The sequence below is a fragment of the Trematomus bernacchii genome, unplaced genomic scaffold (assembly GCF_902827165.1).
Source record: "Trematomus bernacchii unplaced genomic scaffold, fTreBer1.1, whole genome shotgun sequence".
NCBI lineage: Eukaryota > Metazoa > Chordata > Actinopteri > Perciformes > Nototheniidae > Trematomus > Trematomus bernacchii.
The window spans coordinates 272,760-293,071 of record NW_022987342.1 but is presented as its reverse complement, the minus strand read 5'-3'; the positions used below and the strand labels follow the sequence as shown (position 1 = coordinate 293,071).

Genomic DNA, 20,312 nt, shown 5'->3' with positions numbered 1-20,312 from the left:
CGCCAGGTAGCAGGAGATATGGTGCCTTGCTCAAGGACACCTCGCCAGTAGCCCATGAGGCGATCTGGCATCTCTCCAGCTACAAGTTCACACAATGTATTTTTGTTGGTGTTGGTCCACTCGGGACTTGAACCGGCAACCTTTCGGATTCCAAGCCACTTTGAGCAGCACATTCCAGGTACAAAATGGTTCCATTCTCACACCAAAATAATCCTGTTGACTAAACGCACAACAGGTAGGAGGAACACTTTTTTTCATCACCCGGTCATTTGAAGATTTACTAATTAAGGCTTTTACATAAAAAATGTGAAGTAAGAAATGTGAAAGATGTCGTCTGTAGCGGAAATTATACATAACTATCATGAAACCCATGATGACTTATCTGCTGACTTGACAAAAAGACAGCTGAAACGGTTTTCAGTTTGAGAGTTTGTACCAATCAGATACTAAAATAATGTAATTTTGCCCGAGGAACATTAAAAAAATTAATACATGTATTAAACAAAGGTCCCACATTTCCAAATACAAGGAGACACACAGGAACATAAACTGTCTGATCAACTAGTAAAGCTAGTAATAAGGTTTAAAAAAGTGACCAGACATTTAACACAAAATTACAGTAAATGACAGCTGTCCATTTCGATTAGGTTTTTTTGCACATATGATGAAGATGATTATATTAATTGGCCAAAGTTTCTCCTTTTCTTAAAGCATCTGCTAATCTGAATCCATTTATTCAGATGTGTATAATACAAAAGAAATATCTAACAGAAGCAAGTGTCCTTCAGAGAGGATAATTATACCAGTGGAAGCAAAACCTGTTTTAAGTGGACAACTGGGATTATTGAGCAGAATCCCTCAACCATTCTTCTCCGGAGTGATCCTCAATCAGAGAATACAACCTTAAACCAGCCTGATCAGTGTCTTGGCATCATCCAACCTCCAAAATCCTAAACTTCTCCAACCGAGCGGAAAATTACAGACCTGCATGGAGGCCGTTTGGACTCCAAGAAACAGTCTCCACGGTGTTTGCCAGCCGGGCCTGAGCTACACTAACAAGCCTTCAAACCAAACCGAGTTCCCCTGAGGATTACGCCGGGATTTGAGTCGACGTCGGATTTGTAAAAGGGATGAGACGTTTATCTTTTCTTTTTTTCCCCCCAAACATTTCTTCCCCCGGCTGTCTTGCGTCTCGCGTATATGTCTCTCTTTCTCTGCCTGTCTCTATGTCCTCTTTTTCCTTTCTCCTCTCACTTTCGTTCTTAATCATAGATAGAGACAAGTCTTCTGGGCTGTTGGCATTCAGCTCCAGTAGTGAGAAGAAAGAAAAAAGGAAGAAGAGGAGGAGGAGGAGAAAGAAAAGCGCTGCTGTCAGTTCCTCTCCTCTTGCTCCACGGGACTGGAAGGACAAAAGCTTTCCCTGACAGGCCGGATCGCCCCTATCTCTACCCAGCCAACGTGTCATCACCCATACTGCCACGTACTCTTTTCTGCTTCTGTCACAAACTCCCCTGTCTTATTAGAATAACACAATACATGGGGATTAGTTCATGGTGTGTTGAGGAGGAGATAGCAAGGCAGTGGCTCACGCTCAGTGTCATTAGTCTGTGTGGGTGTGATTACATGTTCATGTGCATTTGGGTGTTACATGTGGATCAGCGTGTTGCATGTCAATGTAGCGGCACTGCAGCATTTTTCAGAGAACTGGGCAATCTGCCGTACGCTCCCTCCAACAACGAGGCTGTCAAGTGTTTTCCACTGTGATGTGACCATTACGGTTGAGAGACAAACACACTTCCCACTGTCAAATGATCCCCTAAAGAAGTCAGTTCACAGCCATTGCTACAGGCGGTACAATATAGACACTATAGAAACCATTCCAATGTGACAGGGGCCTAAAATATGCAACAAAACGGATATATGACTGCCACTACATCTGACCTGATATAAAAGCACTATAGCGCAGCTTCTCAGAATGTCCCACCGCGCAGACGACAGCTCTCACCATAATGAGAAAACTCACTTATGTTCCATTATAGGAAAAAAAACGTGTCCTCCCTAGAAAACAAGTCTCTACGGAAATTGTGTATCAAAATACTATCAATAAAACATTGCACTAACTACTGATAGCCCCTCTGCTGTCTATAAATAAAGATGTGTGTGAGATTGTTTTATAGCTGCAGTACATTCTTTGTCTTGCTTAAGGGGAGTTTTTTATACAGAGTTTGCAAGGCATAATTAGAGATTCAGCTTAATGCTTTGAAATGTAGTCAAATGTACTTTCAACTATTGAACTTAAAAGCCCTTTCATATCTGAAGGAGATGTTTCAGTTAAAGACAGTTTAAAATGAAAATGGGCAAGTGATTATAATGCTGAATTCTACAATTTCTATAAAGCCACTGGAGCCTTACGTTGGTATGGCCCTCTCTACTGTAGTTTGGTAGCAGTCATGACATTCGAACTCCACCATGGATGTAAAAACAGAATTGGATATAGGGTTGGAGGCGGTACCCCGTTCATTCCTATAAAAGTTGCTCAATCGTGCATGAAGCCAGTTTATCCTGCCGAGTATAAAGTTACCCCGATCTCCTGCAATAATTTCCTTAACCTGCTTCACAGCCTTTTTGTTGCCATTAACATGAACAGCAACATGTAAAAAACTGTCGGTGAATTCTGCAACTTTTAGGACCTGTTGATGAAAGGGCTATTTAAGTGTTCATACTCGTAATATGACTTATTGCAATGCAAGTCTATATGGTAACCCAATGACATAGGAGGTGTAATTCTTCAGTTTATGTGTTAAATGGCTTCAAGGCTGGTGGTCTTCCTGGGGTTCGAACTCCACGCCTTCAGTTCGTAACGCAAGCTTTCTGACTTCAACGTTTCCAAGCGTAACCCTAACCCTAATGATAGGACCCTTCAGCAGGAATGTGCGGTGGTGATTTCACAAATTAACAACACCGGTTTAACTTTGTCAGTTTGTTATGTTTTTTTAGGAAATTGTTACACACAATAAGGCCTAGGCTCCACGGGGACGAACACGGGTTGAATCCGCATATTTCTCATGCGTATAGCCCTTTAAGCTCGACGACGCCGTAAGGGAAACGTAGAAACAGACCCCGCAAACGACAACGGGTCCAAAGGTGGATAGATCTGGGAACGGAGCGCTCTGGGGGGTCCAACGGGGCCGTGGGGTCGCCTATACGGTCATCCGTTTCATAGCCCCGCCTCTCCCCACCTCTGCTGCTCACCCCCGCAAAAGTACACTGTACACTGAATTCAGATTATTTATCTTTATCTCGATATGGACATAAACGCGAGGGAAGTCTAATCTGACAGGACGGAGACACGCAGCTCCTCCGGCTGTGATGCAGCGGGAGCAAAACACACACTTCAAGTCAGATCACCACCCTTAGCTATTTTAATTACCTCTCAAACTACCTAAACTAGTTATAAATATGTTTATTTTTACTGTCGGGTTTACTTACTGGATCAGCTGCTGCATGAGGAAGCATGAAAATGTAAACTTTAACACACATTGACCGGCGAAAAACTCTGCGCGGTTCCCTCGGCCCCCACCGCGGAGAATAAACAGAAGTGCAGCCATGACAACCATTCTTCTTCGCTGCTTTTGTGGAGGAAGTTGCTGCTTTTTGTGGAGGAAGTTACAGCGCCACGTACAGGTTCGGCATATGTACTGCAGCTTTTCCAGCGGTTGGATGTAAACGGAGCCGTCTCGTGGAGCTTGACACAATCCGGTGTATATTGCGTGTGGGCGGAAGGTTTTTAAAGCATCCTTTAAAGGGGACCTATCATGCAAAATGCACTTTTGTACGTCTTTTATACATGAATATGGGCCCCAGGTGTTCCAGGGAACTCACCAAGTGTCAGAAAACACAACCCTCTCTATTTTCCTCCGTACCCAAATCTCTAAAAAAGGGGCTGCAACGGATAAAAACTGATCCAGATTTGAACACTGTCCTGACGTCAGGACGGTGGCGCTACGGCTATTGGGCCAACTCCACCAATCAGTAGGAGACAGCCACGGCCATTGCCGTTCGAAAGCGCTGGAGACGCTGTAGTACATATGCCAGGCCTCTAGATGGTGCTGTTGCTCACAGAATCAACCCTTGCAAAAACAGAGCTAACATTTTTCAAATTGAGCGAAATGAGGCATGGCTAAAATGCATGATCTGTTTGGTATTTTGGAGAAAGAAAAAGTATAAATATGCCTTATATAGGTATGGTCCTACACTATATTATTCAAATATAGCATGATAGGTCCACTTTAAGGAAAAATATTTTTTAAAACATTTCTTTTTACATGTAGTTATAATGATAAATGTTACATTCTGAACTTCACGTGTGTTGCAGCAGTTGCCACTGATCTCCATTTAAAAAATACAGTAGATCTATTTAACGGGATAACCCTGCGACTGCTAAACAGCAGGGGAGTTGAGCCATTGGCCTAATAACCCCTCCATGTGGTGGTCTGGTGCAAACCTGTGTGTGTGTGTGTGTACAGGCTTTTAGCTCCGCACTAAATATCAACATGGATACCCGACTTAAGATAAAACTAATTCTGCTCCCCACCGGCATCGTCTCTCTCTCTCTCTCTCTCTCTCTCTCTCTCTCTCTCTCTCTCTCTCTCTCTCTCTCTCTCTCTCTCTCTCTCTCTCTCTCTCTCTCTCTCTCTCTCTCTCTCTCTGGGCTGTCTGCTAAGCCTCTTACCTTTGGGATTATTGGCAACGCTAGGTATTATATAGCTTCATTCATCTGGATGATGCGTTATTAATGTGCTGGGGAATGAAACCATCTGTAACGCCGGCGTGGATGATGGGAGGATGAGAGGAAGATTGTCGGCCGGTGGGGGGGTACAGGCTGTAGTAGTTGACATGGAGCAACTCTAATTGGTGGTAATGGGGAGTTTTGTTTGAATAGACTTGACAGGAGAGAGATGAACGGTGCTTATGATCTTTGATTTTGAAATTTTACAGATGAGGCATACAAAGGCATCACGCTGAGCACAAACAGACATGCAGGCGTACACAGTCACACTGAGTAGAGAGGACACTAAACTGTGTGTTTTTTAAGCCCCACTCCGACATGCACATTAGTCTGTAAATGTACTGTCACAAAAAAGGCCGGAGTTGATTTTATCCATTCCTCGCCCCTTTCAGACATCTGTTGTAACATTTGCATGTTCGGATTTCTGTTGAAGTAATGGGATTTGGGCTTACAAATGCACAGACAAATTAATAGGCGGAGATTATGGAAAAACATGGGAGTAGGGGACATGCTATCCACCAACATCAAAACTAGGGGTTCCCTCGATTTAAGGAAGTCAACTTACCCTCATATGCTTTTTCTCAACTAATATTTGATTACGTTTCTCCACAAAGAATCCTGCATAAGCGCAACTCTGAATCTTTTGTTTATTAAAGATCATACCTTTGTTGGAAATAAGTCATTCAGCAAGAAAAAAAGAATTAAAAAAATGACTCATCCACTAATGAAACTTTTGTTGACTAACACCAAAACGTCCAACTTGTTGATTAATCGACTCAGAGGGGGTAGCCCTAATCAGAACACCGAATGAAGCAATACAATGAGTGAATGAACTATGGTGAGCCCTTATGTTGATTTATTTTTTCAATCTGCAGGTTTCTGTTACAGAAAGACTTCATTTAAATATGACAGGAGAACTGCAAATAGAGCTCAAGCGCTGGTTTTCATTAATCCTTCAGTCAATAAGACGCCATAAAAAGTCAAATCAGCATATCAGAATTTCCCAAAGTGATATCTTCAAATTGCTTGTACTGTTTAACCAACGGTGTGAACCCAGAACAATTTAATTGCATAAAGCAGAGAAGATTCCTCACATGGTTTTCTGTTGATGAAATATCCACTTCATGTTAAGTTGGCAAAATGTGACATTAAGTGACACATTCTAACATAATAAAATATAAAAATGTGGACTTTGTAAAATTCCCGATTCAGTATTGGATACAAAAGATATCATACAAATACAATCCTCTTAGCAACAAGCATTGAAAGCTGTCAAGTACTCAAGGTACACACGGATTACTTTGTCAGAGCTCCTGTCTTCTCATTCTTTAAAAAGGTATAAAATGTTTTGAAATGGGGAAATGTTACATATGTTATATATATATATATATATATATATATATATATATATATATATATATATATATATATATATATATATATATGTAATTAATGTATTTTCTATGTTGTCCTCTTAGATCAGGGGTGGGGAACCTCCGGCCCCCGGGCCGCATACGGACCGCGAGACCATTTGGTACGGCCCTCGAGGTAATTTATAAACACACGCAAAAAAGAAAAAAATTAAAGAAATCTGGACCGCAAACAAGCGAGTGCCTGTTTTTCCTGGCCAAGGTCAGGGTCCTTGAACACTGTCACTACCCGATCCGTTCACCTGCCCGATCGGTACTGCGCATGTGCGAGATGGTCCGCCATATTGGACAACTCCGTACGGCAACCCAACTAGGACACTTGACACAGTGGCTTTTGGCAAAGCACACAAAAAAAACTCAAAAAACCGAGAGAGATGAGTTATTGTTATTACAACGTGACTTCACTATTATTTAACAACTATTTCTATTGGGTTCTTTTATTTGGGGTTAAGTACATTGTCAGAATAAGTGAGAAATGGATTTAACTTCTGTTAGACAGCTATCATACTGAATACATATTTATGCAAAAACGTATGGCATTAATAATGTATATCTAATTACATTAACTGTGAATGTCTTTCATTTTATTGAAAATGAACAATTACATACAACATTTTCCATAAAAAAGTTGATTCAAGAACAAATCTCTGTTATTAGATCAGTACTTTTCTTATATGACTATTATTGCTAAATTTGAAAGGTCTTTACCAGCTTTGGAATTATATATAAAACAAAGATAAACTAGTTCTTGCTACCTTGGTCTAGTTAAATACTATACTGGACTCGTGAAAAATACTGGAAGACAAGATTTACTTTGAGGAAGGATTGCTCTACTTATTATCGTGTTTACAATAGTTGAGATTGTGCATTGTGATACACCACAAAGGGAAGGGGGTTGTGTCTGTGTTTAGGGTTCCTGCAGTTTTTGAACGGAAAGCACACAAGTTCAGAGGAATAAGCTGTTCCCGTGCTGCTACCATGGACTGGCTGTTACCCACAACCTGCAATATAATTAATCAAGCAAAATTAAAGGATAACAAACTCCAGTTAAATTATTCCATATTAATAAATAATATTACTTGCAAATTACATTTCCTGTAGGATGCTGAACCCACCTCTCCCCTCTGCCCCCATTGGACCTGGATCTTAACAACCCCCCCCCCCCCCCCCCCACACACACACACACACACACACACACATAATATATTTATTGTTGTGCCTTTTTATTTGCTCGTATTATGATGGGATATGGTTTAATTTAGTAAATGGTTGTGCGTTGTGTGTGAAAAATGTATATCTCTAAAAAGTGTGTTGGTGTATGATCACATTTGTATATGAAAATGTCTGAAGTTAATAAATACATTCTCAGTGTTCAAGTCAATCACTGACGATGCTTACGATATCATAAAATCTAAGTGTTAATGATTGTCAGTAGAGATGGGATGGCAGAAGGTGCTATATATATATATATAATTCCAAAGCTGGTAAAGACCTTTCAAATTTAGCAATAATAGTCATATAAGAAAAGTACTGATCTAATAACAGAGATTTGTTCTTGAATCAACTTTTTTATGGAAAATGTTGTATGTAATTGTTCATTTTAAATAAAATGAAAGACATTCACAGTTAATGTAATTAGATATACATTATTAATGCCATACATTTTTAAATGTAATTAGATATACATTATTAATGCCATACATTTTTGCATAAATATTTATTCAGTATGATAGCTGTCTAACAGAAGTTAAATCCATTTCTCACTTATTCTGACAATGTACTTAACCCCAAATAAAAGAACCCAATAGAAATAGTTGTTAAATAATAGTGAAGTCACGTTGTAATAACAATAACTCATCTCTCTCGGTTTTTTGAGTTTTTTTTGTGTGCTTTGCCAAAAGCCACTGTGTCAAGTGTCCTAGTTGGGTTGCCGTACGGAGTTGTCCAATATGGCGGACCATCTCGCACATGCGCAGTACCGATCGGGCAGGTGAACAGATCGGGTAGTGACAAACACAACACGAGCCTAACCTGTCATCACGTGGTATATGTCTTGTCTGACAGGGGTGTAGTGCTGACGGAGAGCACAAGAACGCCGCTCCGGCACTTCAGAAATTGCATTAGGCTACCCATAAGGAGCTGTACACATGCTGCAGTTTTTGCGTGGCTGTGTCTTTAGTTGAAAGCCCAGTGGCAATCTGTTCATCTGACATACTGATCATACAGTCAATAACGTTGTTGTTATTAGCATCTGGTTAGCTAGCTATGCTAACAAATATAAGAAGCTTTTTCTCCAACCAGTGAGGTAAAGGCACATCTTTATATTATCATTATAGTTATAAAAAAATAAGAGCATAAAGTAAACAGGTATAAAATACTATATGACAGTAAAAAAAAGTTGTTATTAATAAACAAGAATACAGTTTGAAAGGGGAGTGATTTGTAAAATATCCATAAATAAAAATAAATCTGTTTACAGTTCTGTTTCATATGGGTGTTGAGAGATGTATCCATAGATCTCTTAATGTTGCTCTCAAAGTGCACCAGATTGATGCTTTTAACTTCAATATTTAAAACAAAATCTTCCCGGGGGAGTAGCACCCGGACCCCCCTAGAGGAGGTTAGGTCCCCCCCCCCCCCCACTTAAATCATGTTCACATGGATAGGAAACTAAATACATTTGCACACATCTTGTGTCCATATCTTTCTGTTTTGGTGGTCCTGCCACAACCGTGCACGTGAATGCATGCACGAGTCATGGTAAGATATCTGGATTAAGAGGTTGCTTTTTCTTTGCACAGCATGAAAGAAAGGTGAAATGAATGGGCTGTGATTTTAGTTTTTTGAAGCAGAGGTCAATAATTTGTACTGCCCTCGGAGGATGTTGAAAAAATTGAAATGGCCCTTGAGAGGAAAAAGGTTCCCCACCCCTGTCTTAGATTATCTCAATTATTTTCAACAATTCTCAAACCTATAGAAATGTGTAGTTTGCATTTCTACTCAAAACATCCAACTGAAAGAATTCTTAAAGTTATTTTGAGCTTATCATGAAGTATCGTGGGATTGTCTTTTTCTTTTGCAGTCAGCTGTCAAGAAAAAGACAATCCCACGATACTTCATGATAAGCTCAAAATAGTTTTTTCATTATTTTGACCAGCGCCACTCTTCCGGACTTCTCTACTTCCAAGCCATTTTTATTTTAAAACTGTTCATATTGACGTTAAGCCTTCAACATAGTTTGCCATTAACTTGATGATGCATTTATCCATTTGCCCTATTAGATATATAATAGGAAAAGAGTCAACTTATTTGCAGGACCGTGTGAGTCATGCCAGCGCGTTTACTGCTCCTGAGTGTATTTGTAGTATTTCTAACATCCTGACACATGTTGAATAGTTAAATGTTTTTTCCTCCGTTTATACACAGTCAGCATAGAGAGACAGAGGATGTCAGTGAGGGAGAGAGAGGCCGTAAATGGATTACATGGATACCACACTGAAGAGGCCTGAAGTTCTTTCAGCACCTGTGCTCGAAGAAGTGCTTCGCAGGGAAGTGTCCATGTTGTGATGTTTGAGCTGCTATGGATACGTACTAAATCATTCAACAAACTAAACATAGTGTGGAGTTTTGGGATTCCATACTAGCGCTGACTTTTTTGCATATGATCAGCTCAGTGAAATAAAATGACAGTGTTTTAACAGTATACTGCAATATGATGATAATAAAAAGTCTTCCTGTTGCAGGTTTTTGAAGACGGACGGTGTCGTGTATACAAATTACACTTCAACATCAAAGTGTGTTGGGTTTTTCGATGAGTCTCTTTCAAGTCTGAGATGTGCACTTCCTCCCTCAGATCTGAATACGTTCACACCTCCATGTGAAAAAAATAAAAACGGCACTTGAAAAAGAAGCTCTCCTATTTGCGAAATCACAGCAGATGGACGGACTGATGTGCAGGCTGTACTTTACTTTTCCCTCATTACAGGTTATACAATGTAACACTTTATTGATGTAATGATTCGGATGTTTAAGATTTTAAATCACAGTGCATCTTCTGGGTGTCTCTGGACTGTAATTATGTTTTTCAAAGGTCTGTTTAAAGCAGAAATGGCTCGCACTCAAAGGCGATTTGCTTTCTGGGAGTGACAATTTACCTGTCCATTACCACAGCTAAAGTGGCTCTGCTAAGAACACATGTGAGAACTTGGAAAATGTGTGGAAATATATAGTAAGAAAGGAGGTTTTGATACAAAGTGAAGGTCAGGTTTGAGGAAACAAAAAAGGGGAATGAAACACATTGTTACTGGCTTAGAATTGACATTTTTGATATGCTACTACACCTGACTGACATTAAGCTATCGTTAAGGTAATTAAGTTGCATTTTACCTTGCCTTTATCCACTATTCTCTAATCTTAGGTGTTCAAATCATTACCTCCATATTGTCGCAGTCTGTTAATTGCTATCCGACCGCTTTTTACTACATTTTACATTGGCAAAGCAGACAACAGTAGCCTAATTGCTTTCTTTGGGAAGAAGTCTACATTAAATAATCCATAAGAGTATGTGCATCAAAAGCCTGTGTATATACCAAAAAAGGCTTAACATTTAAATTAAAAAATACAATGTAAAATACATAAACCATGTGACTTTAACAGCCACAGAAGCTTCTGTTCCAAAGAAACAAATGAAAAATAGCCCCATTCAGATCTGATGTTACCTTCCTCACATTGACACATTAATAGAAAAGTCATATTTCTATTGAGTTTTCTACATGTTTTTGAACTATTTTCTTGTCGCTTAATGGTTTTTAGAAAAGACATTTGGCACTTTTGCTTATCTCGACGACTCAAATCCTTAAAATCATACGACTGCAGCAGATGGAACCAAACTGTTTTCCCATTTTCATTTGCTGACTCATTTGCAATAAGTTTGGATAAAAACCTGACAAATGACATTGTCTGAAAGCCTGTTGTGCTTGTACTCTATATTTAGAAAAGAAAAGAGGATGTTGCATGTGTGTGTTACTATAAATGTGTAAGTGGGTGTGTGGAGCTGCTTCCCTGCATCCACGTATATAACATCCTGTGCATGATTTTGGGTGTTTGGGTGAGTCAGCACTGTGATCATGGTGGGGTGAATCACATGGTGGTTGTGGTGTTGGTTGGAGAATAGACTGGAAGCTACAATGAATTTCAGTTAAGCTCCTAAATGCAAAACATATGTTCAGTGCATTGTTCCTTGTACTTGTTCAAATGTAAACGATAATCCCAGCATGACTGAAGCGTTTCCAAACTTATTTAATTTCCAATCCCCTTAATGTTAATTCTGACGGTCTTTACCAAACATCTAAGCGCTCATTTATTCTCATTAATCCTGAAAAACAGCTTGAGAGACTTTGATTGTGGTCAGTATAATGCCACCACAATACAATAATAAGTGTTATATAAAGTTACAAAAGAACATTGATATCAGGCCATTTACTCTCACATATGGGAAACCCCTGGAAGCTGAATTCATTCCACTTTTTGCTTCTCTAAATCCGTTTCTCTCTCTGACACTGAACAACATTTTCTGTCAGTTTCAGACTATTAAAGTTAAATATCTCCTGGCAGTCTTTGCATCTGCAGCAAAGCCAAGTGAGCCTGTGGGAAAATAACTGTGGTGAACATCTTTATGATAAACTATGATATAAATATTAAATATATTCTGCAATTTAAGCTTGTCAATGTATGTATTATCACCATACTGTGGGAAGATGTCGAAAAAACTGAGCATTTTCACATGGATTTTCCTCTTAACCGAAGCATTAGGAAAGCTCAGTGCGATGGAAAATGTGTACATCAGAGGTAATGTTACATGTAATGCCATGAGTAACAGGGAAACTCTTTACAACATGTGTGAGCTGGCCACCCGCTGGGCTCCTGGGGATCATGACAGTATATGACTACCAGCAGCAGATGGAAAGAAACCACTGACAACCAGATGTGAAGCTCGCAGCCAGACCATTTTCAAAGCATTACTGAGACTCCTGCTGGAATTAGGCTGGTTCAAATCTGGCACATGAACAGTTTTTGTAAACAAGGACCGCCTTAATAAGCACCTATTAATAATGATTTTGATGCGATTGCCTGACATCAACTGATGTCAGGCAAAACAAGACAGACTAATTATTAGGTGTAGACATTTCTGATTGGGAATATTAAACAGGTAGCCACAGCCAAAACTTAAAATACTTAAAAATCCATATTTTTAACCATTAGGTTCTTAGTGCTATTTAACAAAAATCTAAATTATTTTGGTACAGTGCGTTGGAGATTCTCTCGAATATAATAATTATCTTTCTAACAAATTACACCCTCTAAACGTATTATTGCTCAGTAGAAAAGTGTACATCTACACAAGGACAAGATGTTCGTGCTCCCTATGAGTGTGGTTTGGTACAAAACAAATAGTTCCTACATGAAATAGATATTTCCAATGAGGAATCTGCAACAATCTGCCACAGCCGAGAATTAGGGGGACAGTTCACCCAATATTCATATGTTTAACTTGTACCTGTTGTGCTACAATCTAAATCGTTTCGGTGTAAATTGAAGAGTGGATACTCTCACAAATAATAATGGCAATCAAAAAATATACATTGTAAAAACTCAAAAGTAATGTGTCTTTCCAGAAATAAGGCCCAAGTAACTCAAGATATTAAACAGACCTTCTTGTGAGCAATTTCATGTAGGAACTATTTTCTCTCTGACAAACTACAACGCCCACCGACTCACCTCGAAGAAGCAAGCGTGCATCTACTTGAGAAGGCTCATGCTCCGTTTGGTAGAAAGACAAATGACCAAACATTTCCTACAGAAAACAGCTCACAACATGATCTGTGGATGTCTTGACTCTGCAGGTCATGATTCCTGGAAAGAGACATTGCTGTTGAGTGTTTTTAGATGGACTTTTTTTTTTTTGTGCCATCATTATATTCGAGAGAATCCAGTCTCCTACATTTTGCAATTTACACCATAACAATTTAGATTGTTAAATAGCAAAACAGGTAAGAGGGTTAGGGTTACAATATGGATATTTGGGTGAACTGTCTAATTTCTTTATATATTTTTAGTGCCATGTAGTTCCATTATATTTGAGACTAGGAAGACATCTCCTCGACCAATATCCTCCGACACTGAAACTCACATAGAAACAATCTAGATTGATAAATGGCACTACATGTAAGAGGAAAAATACTTATTTTGAGGTAAACAATCCCTTTAACGCTCACAGTTAAAATCATCTCATAAACGCGATTCAGATACATAAGGCAGCTGGATGAGAACAACAAGCTGTGGCATCTGTTGGACTGGAGAAAACAACATCTTCGCTCTCGCAGCATTTCCCTGGAGAGACACAGCGGGACACCGCTAATGACATCTGTAGCCTGCTGTGATGACACATCCAAAGCAATGCACAATGTTTTTGGTCCAACACAAGTTAGAACATAGAAATTCTGCCATTGTCATACTGTAGTTTCTGGCTCATTCTATTCTGGATCAAAGTGCTGCTCTCCCCTCTCTCAGGCGCGGTGCCTGATATAGCATCAGTTGGCGCATATGCGTCACCCTTAGGCTGGTCAACTCTGCCGTGCCATGCCACACACACACACTGACGGAAACGCACACAAGGGGAGAAAGAACAGAAACGCAGTGATTAACCAGTTGAGGGGAATGCATGTGGCCCAGGGCGACCAGTTGAATGTGAGGAGTCCGGGGGGGCACAGAACTGCAGAGCGCTGGTTGACAATCTGACAGGCGGGCAGGCTGGTGGACTGACTGGCATACAGGCTGTGTGAAGTGCCCCGAGGTGATGGAGGATGCAAGCCCTTTCTTTTAAAAAGGTCATGGGTGCAGATCTAGTGTGTCTTAACAGCAAAACACATTTGGACAAACCGGTGTTGACGTATTCTGAGACTGACTGATCCTCCCGTTATGTCATTGCATTACTAATTCATGTGCCATCCTTATTGCAGTTATTCCATGCAGAAAATAATAACACCCTGAAGTGTCATAATGTAAACTCTCTAATGAGTCCCTGCTGGACTATTATAGTGATATTACAGTGATTTTTCCTTTAGAGGATTTTCCAACAAATACAAGCCGTCCTTAATGTGACTTTGTGCTGTGGAGACGCTGGCAGGTGAGACAAACAGTGGTACCAGAAGAAGCGAGTGAGTCACTGTGAAACCTGCGGAGGAGACAGATGATACAGTGCACGGCTCCGAGTGACTGGCAGGGGCCACAGTGTATCATGCTACACCACAGCCAGTTATCTACTGGTTGCACTGTGGCAGAGGAGTAGGCTCTACTTGAATGGCTGGCATCTTTGGGAAGAAGGGGAAAGCGCGGCACACTTGCCAGGAACAACTATGTCCAATTTCTGTAGGGGCAAGAGCCAAAGGGCTTGAGAGATCACACGGGCAAATGTACGATTTTGGAGAATTTAAATTGCAGGGATAAGGTTGTGAATTTTTTTTAGGGGAAGCCAATTCCTAAATGCTCAATAAGCAAAGCATGGCATTTACATCCCCTCTACTTTTGAAGGAGCACAAGCCATCTTTAACTTAATTTATTCATTATATGCGAGTCTGTATTTTCGCTTTGGCTCCACAATCATAACCATCTTGACCTTTGCATCTCATGCTGCCACTAGCAATCAAACTGTTTGTGTTTTCACAGACAACAGAGGACTCTAATCTTTGTACGCTCATCAAAAACAACTCTGCAAATTGGGTTATGTTTCAATTTGGCCTCGCTCAAACAGTGCTGCTGAGCCATGCAGCTAATGTATTTGACTTGAAATATCAAATAGACCATGACAGGTAAGGGCTACAACCCCAGCCAGGGAATCTGCTATTAAGGCACCCCCTCACCTAGCATCTTAAGGAAGGATTCACCCTGGTTTGCTATCATCATTTTGCACTGGAGTGAACTACGCTCAGTTCAGATGTCATGCCCTGCTTATTTGACATTTTAAGCTGGAGTCTGGGCTTCAAACTGCGCAATGTGGCTCCTGTCTTCAGCGAGCATTCAGTGGAGGATGCTCGAGAGTAAACAGGGCTCGCTTGCATCTGTCTTGCTCAGACAGACACCCTATCATTTCCTACGCTGCAGCTCCGTTCAAGTGACAACAGTCACACATTTATTCATTTTGAGGCCCCGGTCGTGGGCTTTTCTCCCAAAAGCGAAAACTGGAGATGTTCTGACCTGCCTGCCAACCCCCCAAGGCTTAAGTCCCCGGCGAGACGGTGTCTTTTTTAGCGGTGATATGATAAGAATACATCGCGTCTGTCTTACCGGCTGCTGTATGTGGCGAGACGACCCCTTCCCGGGCGGTTGAAGATGCTGCCGCTGCCGCTGCTGGAGCCCATGCTGGAAATAGTCGCTGCCAGCGGCTTTGTTGCCCGCGACCCGGTCCCTCTTCTCCCGCACGTTGGAGCCTCCGTTTTCCTGGTCTTCGCCGGAGTCGAGGCTGCTGAAGTTCCACACTATCAGTGTTTGCACCAGCAGCACCGTGAGGGCAGCTATCAGGGCGGACCGAGACCGGCGGGCCAACCTGCGAGCACACAAGCCGCCAACCATCTTCGCACCGGGGCTGCACGGAGCTGGAGGAGCGTCTGTGGCTGTGCGCAGCGCGACGGGAGGAAGGAGTGGAAGTAGAGGGAGGGAGGAGGAGGAGGAGGGGGTGGTGGGTTGGGGAGGAGGGAGCGAGGCTGAGCTTTTGACAGTGGCGGAGGCGAGGAGGAGCATCGAGAAGGAGAGGCACAGGGCCACCGTGTGGTGGAGCTCGGTGAGAGGAGGTCTGCGATGCTGCAGGCTACTCTCTGTTCTGTGTGTGAGAAATTAGACTCTAACCTAACGTATTTTTTTTCTCCAAGAGGGGATACTGATAATGACCAAATACCTGCAAATGTTGAAATTGCATTGCTTAATATCATTATTACAAGGCAGCAGGAGCCTATTATTGGGCCTCCAGGATTCTAGAAACATGCTGATCCCTCCCAACAGGGGCGTAGCCAGGATTTATGGGGCCCCTGATGTGATATCGCCCCGGGCACCAAATAACTAATTCAAACAACCCAAAGGATTTTTTTGTACGGCTTTTCTAACTTTGGAAATATAATTTCTATTTTACAACCTACTGACTAGATCCCAAATGGAATCCAAAAGCAAAAACTATTTGCTTTGCTTTCTTCCAGAATGTAAGCTACAGCTTAGTGGTATGAATTCAGAGATAACCCCCCTGGCCGGGTGTACTTGGTTTTACTCTTACTCCTTTGCAGGTAAGTGTTAAGAGGGCTATTCACCCCTCATACCACTATAAAAGTTGCTACTTCAGTCCTCTTGGTACATTTCTCTCTTGTTAGATGGTTTATACAGGCCATTATTGGTGAAACACATATATAAACTAGAGAATGCAATTCCTGAAGAAATTGCTAGTGGGAATGCTTTATGCTTAAAAGCTGACGCTGAATTGCTATGCTGAAATGTAATGTGCAAGAAGAAAGTGAAGAATTTAGATTTAAATGATACATGAACACTGGGGGCTTGAATGTGTGATGAGAGAAGAAAAGAAAGTAAAAAGGCTTGGAAAAGCAGCAGAATATTTGAACTGCAAACTTTTGAACTAACTTGATGGCGAATGATCTGTCGCTATGCCAACGGCATTTGATGACATCCCATAATACGCTTAGATGCGTTGATGGCTGCATCGTTACCAAACCTGTGAAGTTTTGGGCCGTTTGGAGCATTGGCGTTTCATGGTGAGCATTGTGTTGCCATGGCAACGGCATTTGAAGAAATCTCAAAACTGTCCTGTAGATGTCTTCACGGCTGGACTGCACACATGTGAAGTTTGAGCACTTTTTGAACATTTTCATAGGAGTTATAGCGACATCGTCTTTTATGGCGAGGGATGCGTTTCCATGGAAACAGCATATGGTGAGATCTCAGATTTGGCGTAGAGCTGTTGAGGCATGGACCGGTGATATACAAGTGAAGATTGGGGGACGATCGGATCGTGTCCATTGGACTTACAGCGACATCGTGTTTCATGGCGAGTGATCTGTCGCCATGGCAACGGCATTTGATGACATCCCATAATACGCTTAGATGTGTGGATGGCTGCATCGTTACCAAACCTGTGAAGTTTTGGGCCGTTTGGAGCATTTTCACTGAAGTTATGAGAAAACCGTGTTTCATGGCGAGCCTTGTGTTACCATGGCAACGGCATTTGAAGAAATCTCAAAAAACGGTCCCGTAGATGTCTTCACGGCTGGACTGTTAGCACACATGTGAAGTTTGAGCAGTTTTTGAACATTTTCATAGGAGTTAATGTATAGCGACATCGTCTTTTATGGCGAGGGATATCATCATATGGCGTTTCCATGGAAACAGCATATGATGACACCCCATAATTGACGTAGAGCTGTTGAGGGCAGGACCATTAACCATTATCTGAAGTCTGCTGCTCTGAGCATGTCAGTTGGAGTTATGACATCATCGTGTTCCATGACACAGGTGTTTATATTTGAGCTAACGAGGTCTCCAGAGATCAAAGGTTTCCATTGTTCTGAATGAGAGATAAACCTGTTACATGTGAACGTTTTGTTGAAGAACCGTAACAGATATCGGTGAAGCATCTCAAGGACCTTGAGTATCTGAAGTGTGCTTTTTGTGTACTTTCGGGTCAATAATGTGGTCTTTTTGGCAGATTAACTAAAGGTGTGCGCTGCTGCTGTGAGGAAATATCAGCCTGAAATTACAATGGGCTTTAATGTTGAACGTTTTTGTCACTTCATGCCCTCAAGAGGCATTTTGTTTAATTATTTTTGCCTAATTATTTGTCATTTTTCAAGCTACGAGATGTTTTCCTACGTTTGTCATGACAAATTATGTCTCAGGAATGTAGGGTTTGGGAATTATGGCAGTTTAAAAAAAATATATATGAAGGCAAATTTCAAGATTTCCTACACTCAAGCTGTGACATCACGCACTCTAGTTAATGTTCAAATCTGAAGAAGGCCTCTGTACCAAGGTCTGAACAATGTTTAATATCTCTAAAAGTAAGAATCAGATTTAAAAGTTGTGTTACACGAATAATGTCAGAAAGATGTGTAACATGTTAAAGTTGGAATGAGGTTTCTGAGTGAAAGTATGAATGAACAGTTAGCAGTTGAAGTCGGATGAAGATTTGTTGAAGTGTGAAGAATTTCTCCATTGACTTCCATGTTAAAAATGTGATGAATTATGGGATGTATCTCTGGAATTATGAAAGTTATGATTGAGAAAAGTAATAGCCATCGATTCCCGACGGAGCTGAACGTTTTGATGTTTGAACGGAGTTTCTGCGATGTTCAATGCGGGAGAAGAAGAGGGCCAAAATAACAGGATTAACAGCATTCCCACTAAATGAATGGACAACCGTGACTGTAAAAATGCCATAATTTCAAAGATTAAAGATGTACATTTTCAATGTATTATCTTTTCAATTTATACACGGCATCTATTGCATGTCTGTCCGTCCTGGGAGAGGGATCCCTCCTCTGTTGCTCTCCCTGAGGTTTCTCCCATTTTCCCTTTTAAACTGTGGGGTTTTTCCTTTTTTGGAAGTTTTTCCTTGTACGATGTGAGGGTTCAAGGACAGAGGGTGTCGTATTGTCGTACTGATATTCTGTACAAACTGTGAAGTCCACTGAGACAAATGTAACATTTGTGATATTGGGCTATATAAATACACATTGATTGATTGATTGATTGATTGATTGATTGATTGATTGATTGATTGATAATTTTAAAGATTAAAGGTGTACATTTTCAGGGCAAAAAGTTGTATTTTCTATAAAATTATATAGAATAAATCGGTTAAATTAGGAAAAAGGAATGAAAATAGTTTTAAAGTTTGGATCAAACACATCCACATGACACCACAGACCTTGCTGCTTGCCATGTATTAGGCCTGCAATGGATGAACTTATCAAATCATGATTTGCCATTGGATTTGGCAATACGAATGTACTTCAAAAATTGAGAACAAATACAAGACAACTTGCTCTTGTGTGAGAGCAAGTTGCCTACTACTTGCTGGAAATGTGTGTAGGAAGCTTTATAAATAATTCTCAAGTCTTTCTCTGACGTGGGAAGATTTCAAGTCTATTTAAGCCCAACACCTTAAGTAAAAGTGGTAAAAAGCTTCTATGGCAGAAATACACTTCAACAAGAAAATAGTTGTATTTTTCTTTTACAGTAGGAGGAGGAAGTTAAGCTGCCATTTGGAGACCTGTTATAAACTGAATGAGAAATGCTGAGAATGATCTTAAACTTTGACTTGCAAGTTAAGAAATTCTTCCACCTATACCTTCATAATTAATAAAGGTCCATCTTCTTCTTGTTCTTGTTCTTCTTAATAGGAAGTTCTCAAATAAACTTGCAGTTGTATCCAAACATGTGACTCAAGTACTGACAGCAAGGACCCCTGAGTGCTGTAAAAATAAGGACTAAAGAAGCACTGAATCAGCAAACGCAGGCCTCCAAGGGTTATGTGTCAGGGATGCACCACAACATTCATCATGGTTTAGTGCAGTGGTTCTCAACTGGTGGGTCACGACCCAAAAGTGGGTCGCGGACCCGTTTCGAGTAGGTCACAGATGTGTGAGTGAAGAAAAAAATAAATACAAAATAATGGGAGCTATCTACCCTTATCCACAATTTAAAGTAAGTCACACAGACTATCTCCTCTTTACTCTTCTCTCTGTGTGGAGCAGCAAGTTCAGCTTCAGAACAAAGTGAAAAACAAACAATGGCATAAAATATTATTAATATGTCGGGTAGTAATAGATTTATTTATTTTCTTCTCAGAGTGTACCAGAATGTGTAGTTTATATGTTAGTATTTCTAAAAATCTCCTGGGGAAGAATCCACCCAGACCCCCCTTCTGTGGTTGGGTTTTCAGCATGTGTGCCTTTTTATGTTATACAGTACAGTTCAGCTTTGATTCCATCATCTCATTAAACCTTTTTTAAAAGCATACTTTAGTTCTGTGAAGGGAT

At 40.7% G+C, this 20,312-nt stretch overlaps 1 protein-coding gene across 1 annotated transcript in view; it reads right to left on the bottom strand.

The window, feature by feature from the left end:
• Positions 1 to 15,884, bottom strand: part of xylt1 (xylosyltransferase I) — a 95,702-nt gene extending 79,818 nt beyond the window's left edge. Inside the window, exon 1 of the mRNA XM_034131240.1 lies at positions 15,562 to 15,884. Within this exon, the coding sequence (XP_033987131.1) occupies positions 15,562 to 15,846 (285 nt within the window). The 5' untranslated portion in view covers positions 15,847 to 15,884. The remainder of the gene's footprint in view (positions 1 to 15,561) is intronic.
• Positions 15,885 to 20,312: the final 4,428 nt, after the last annotated feature.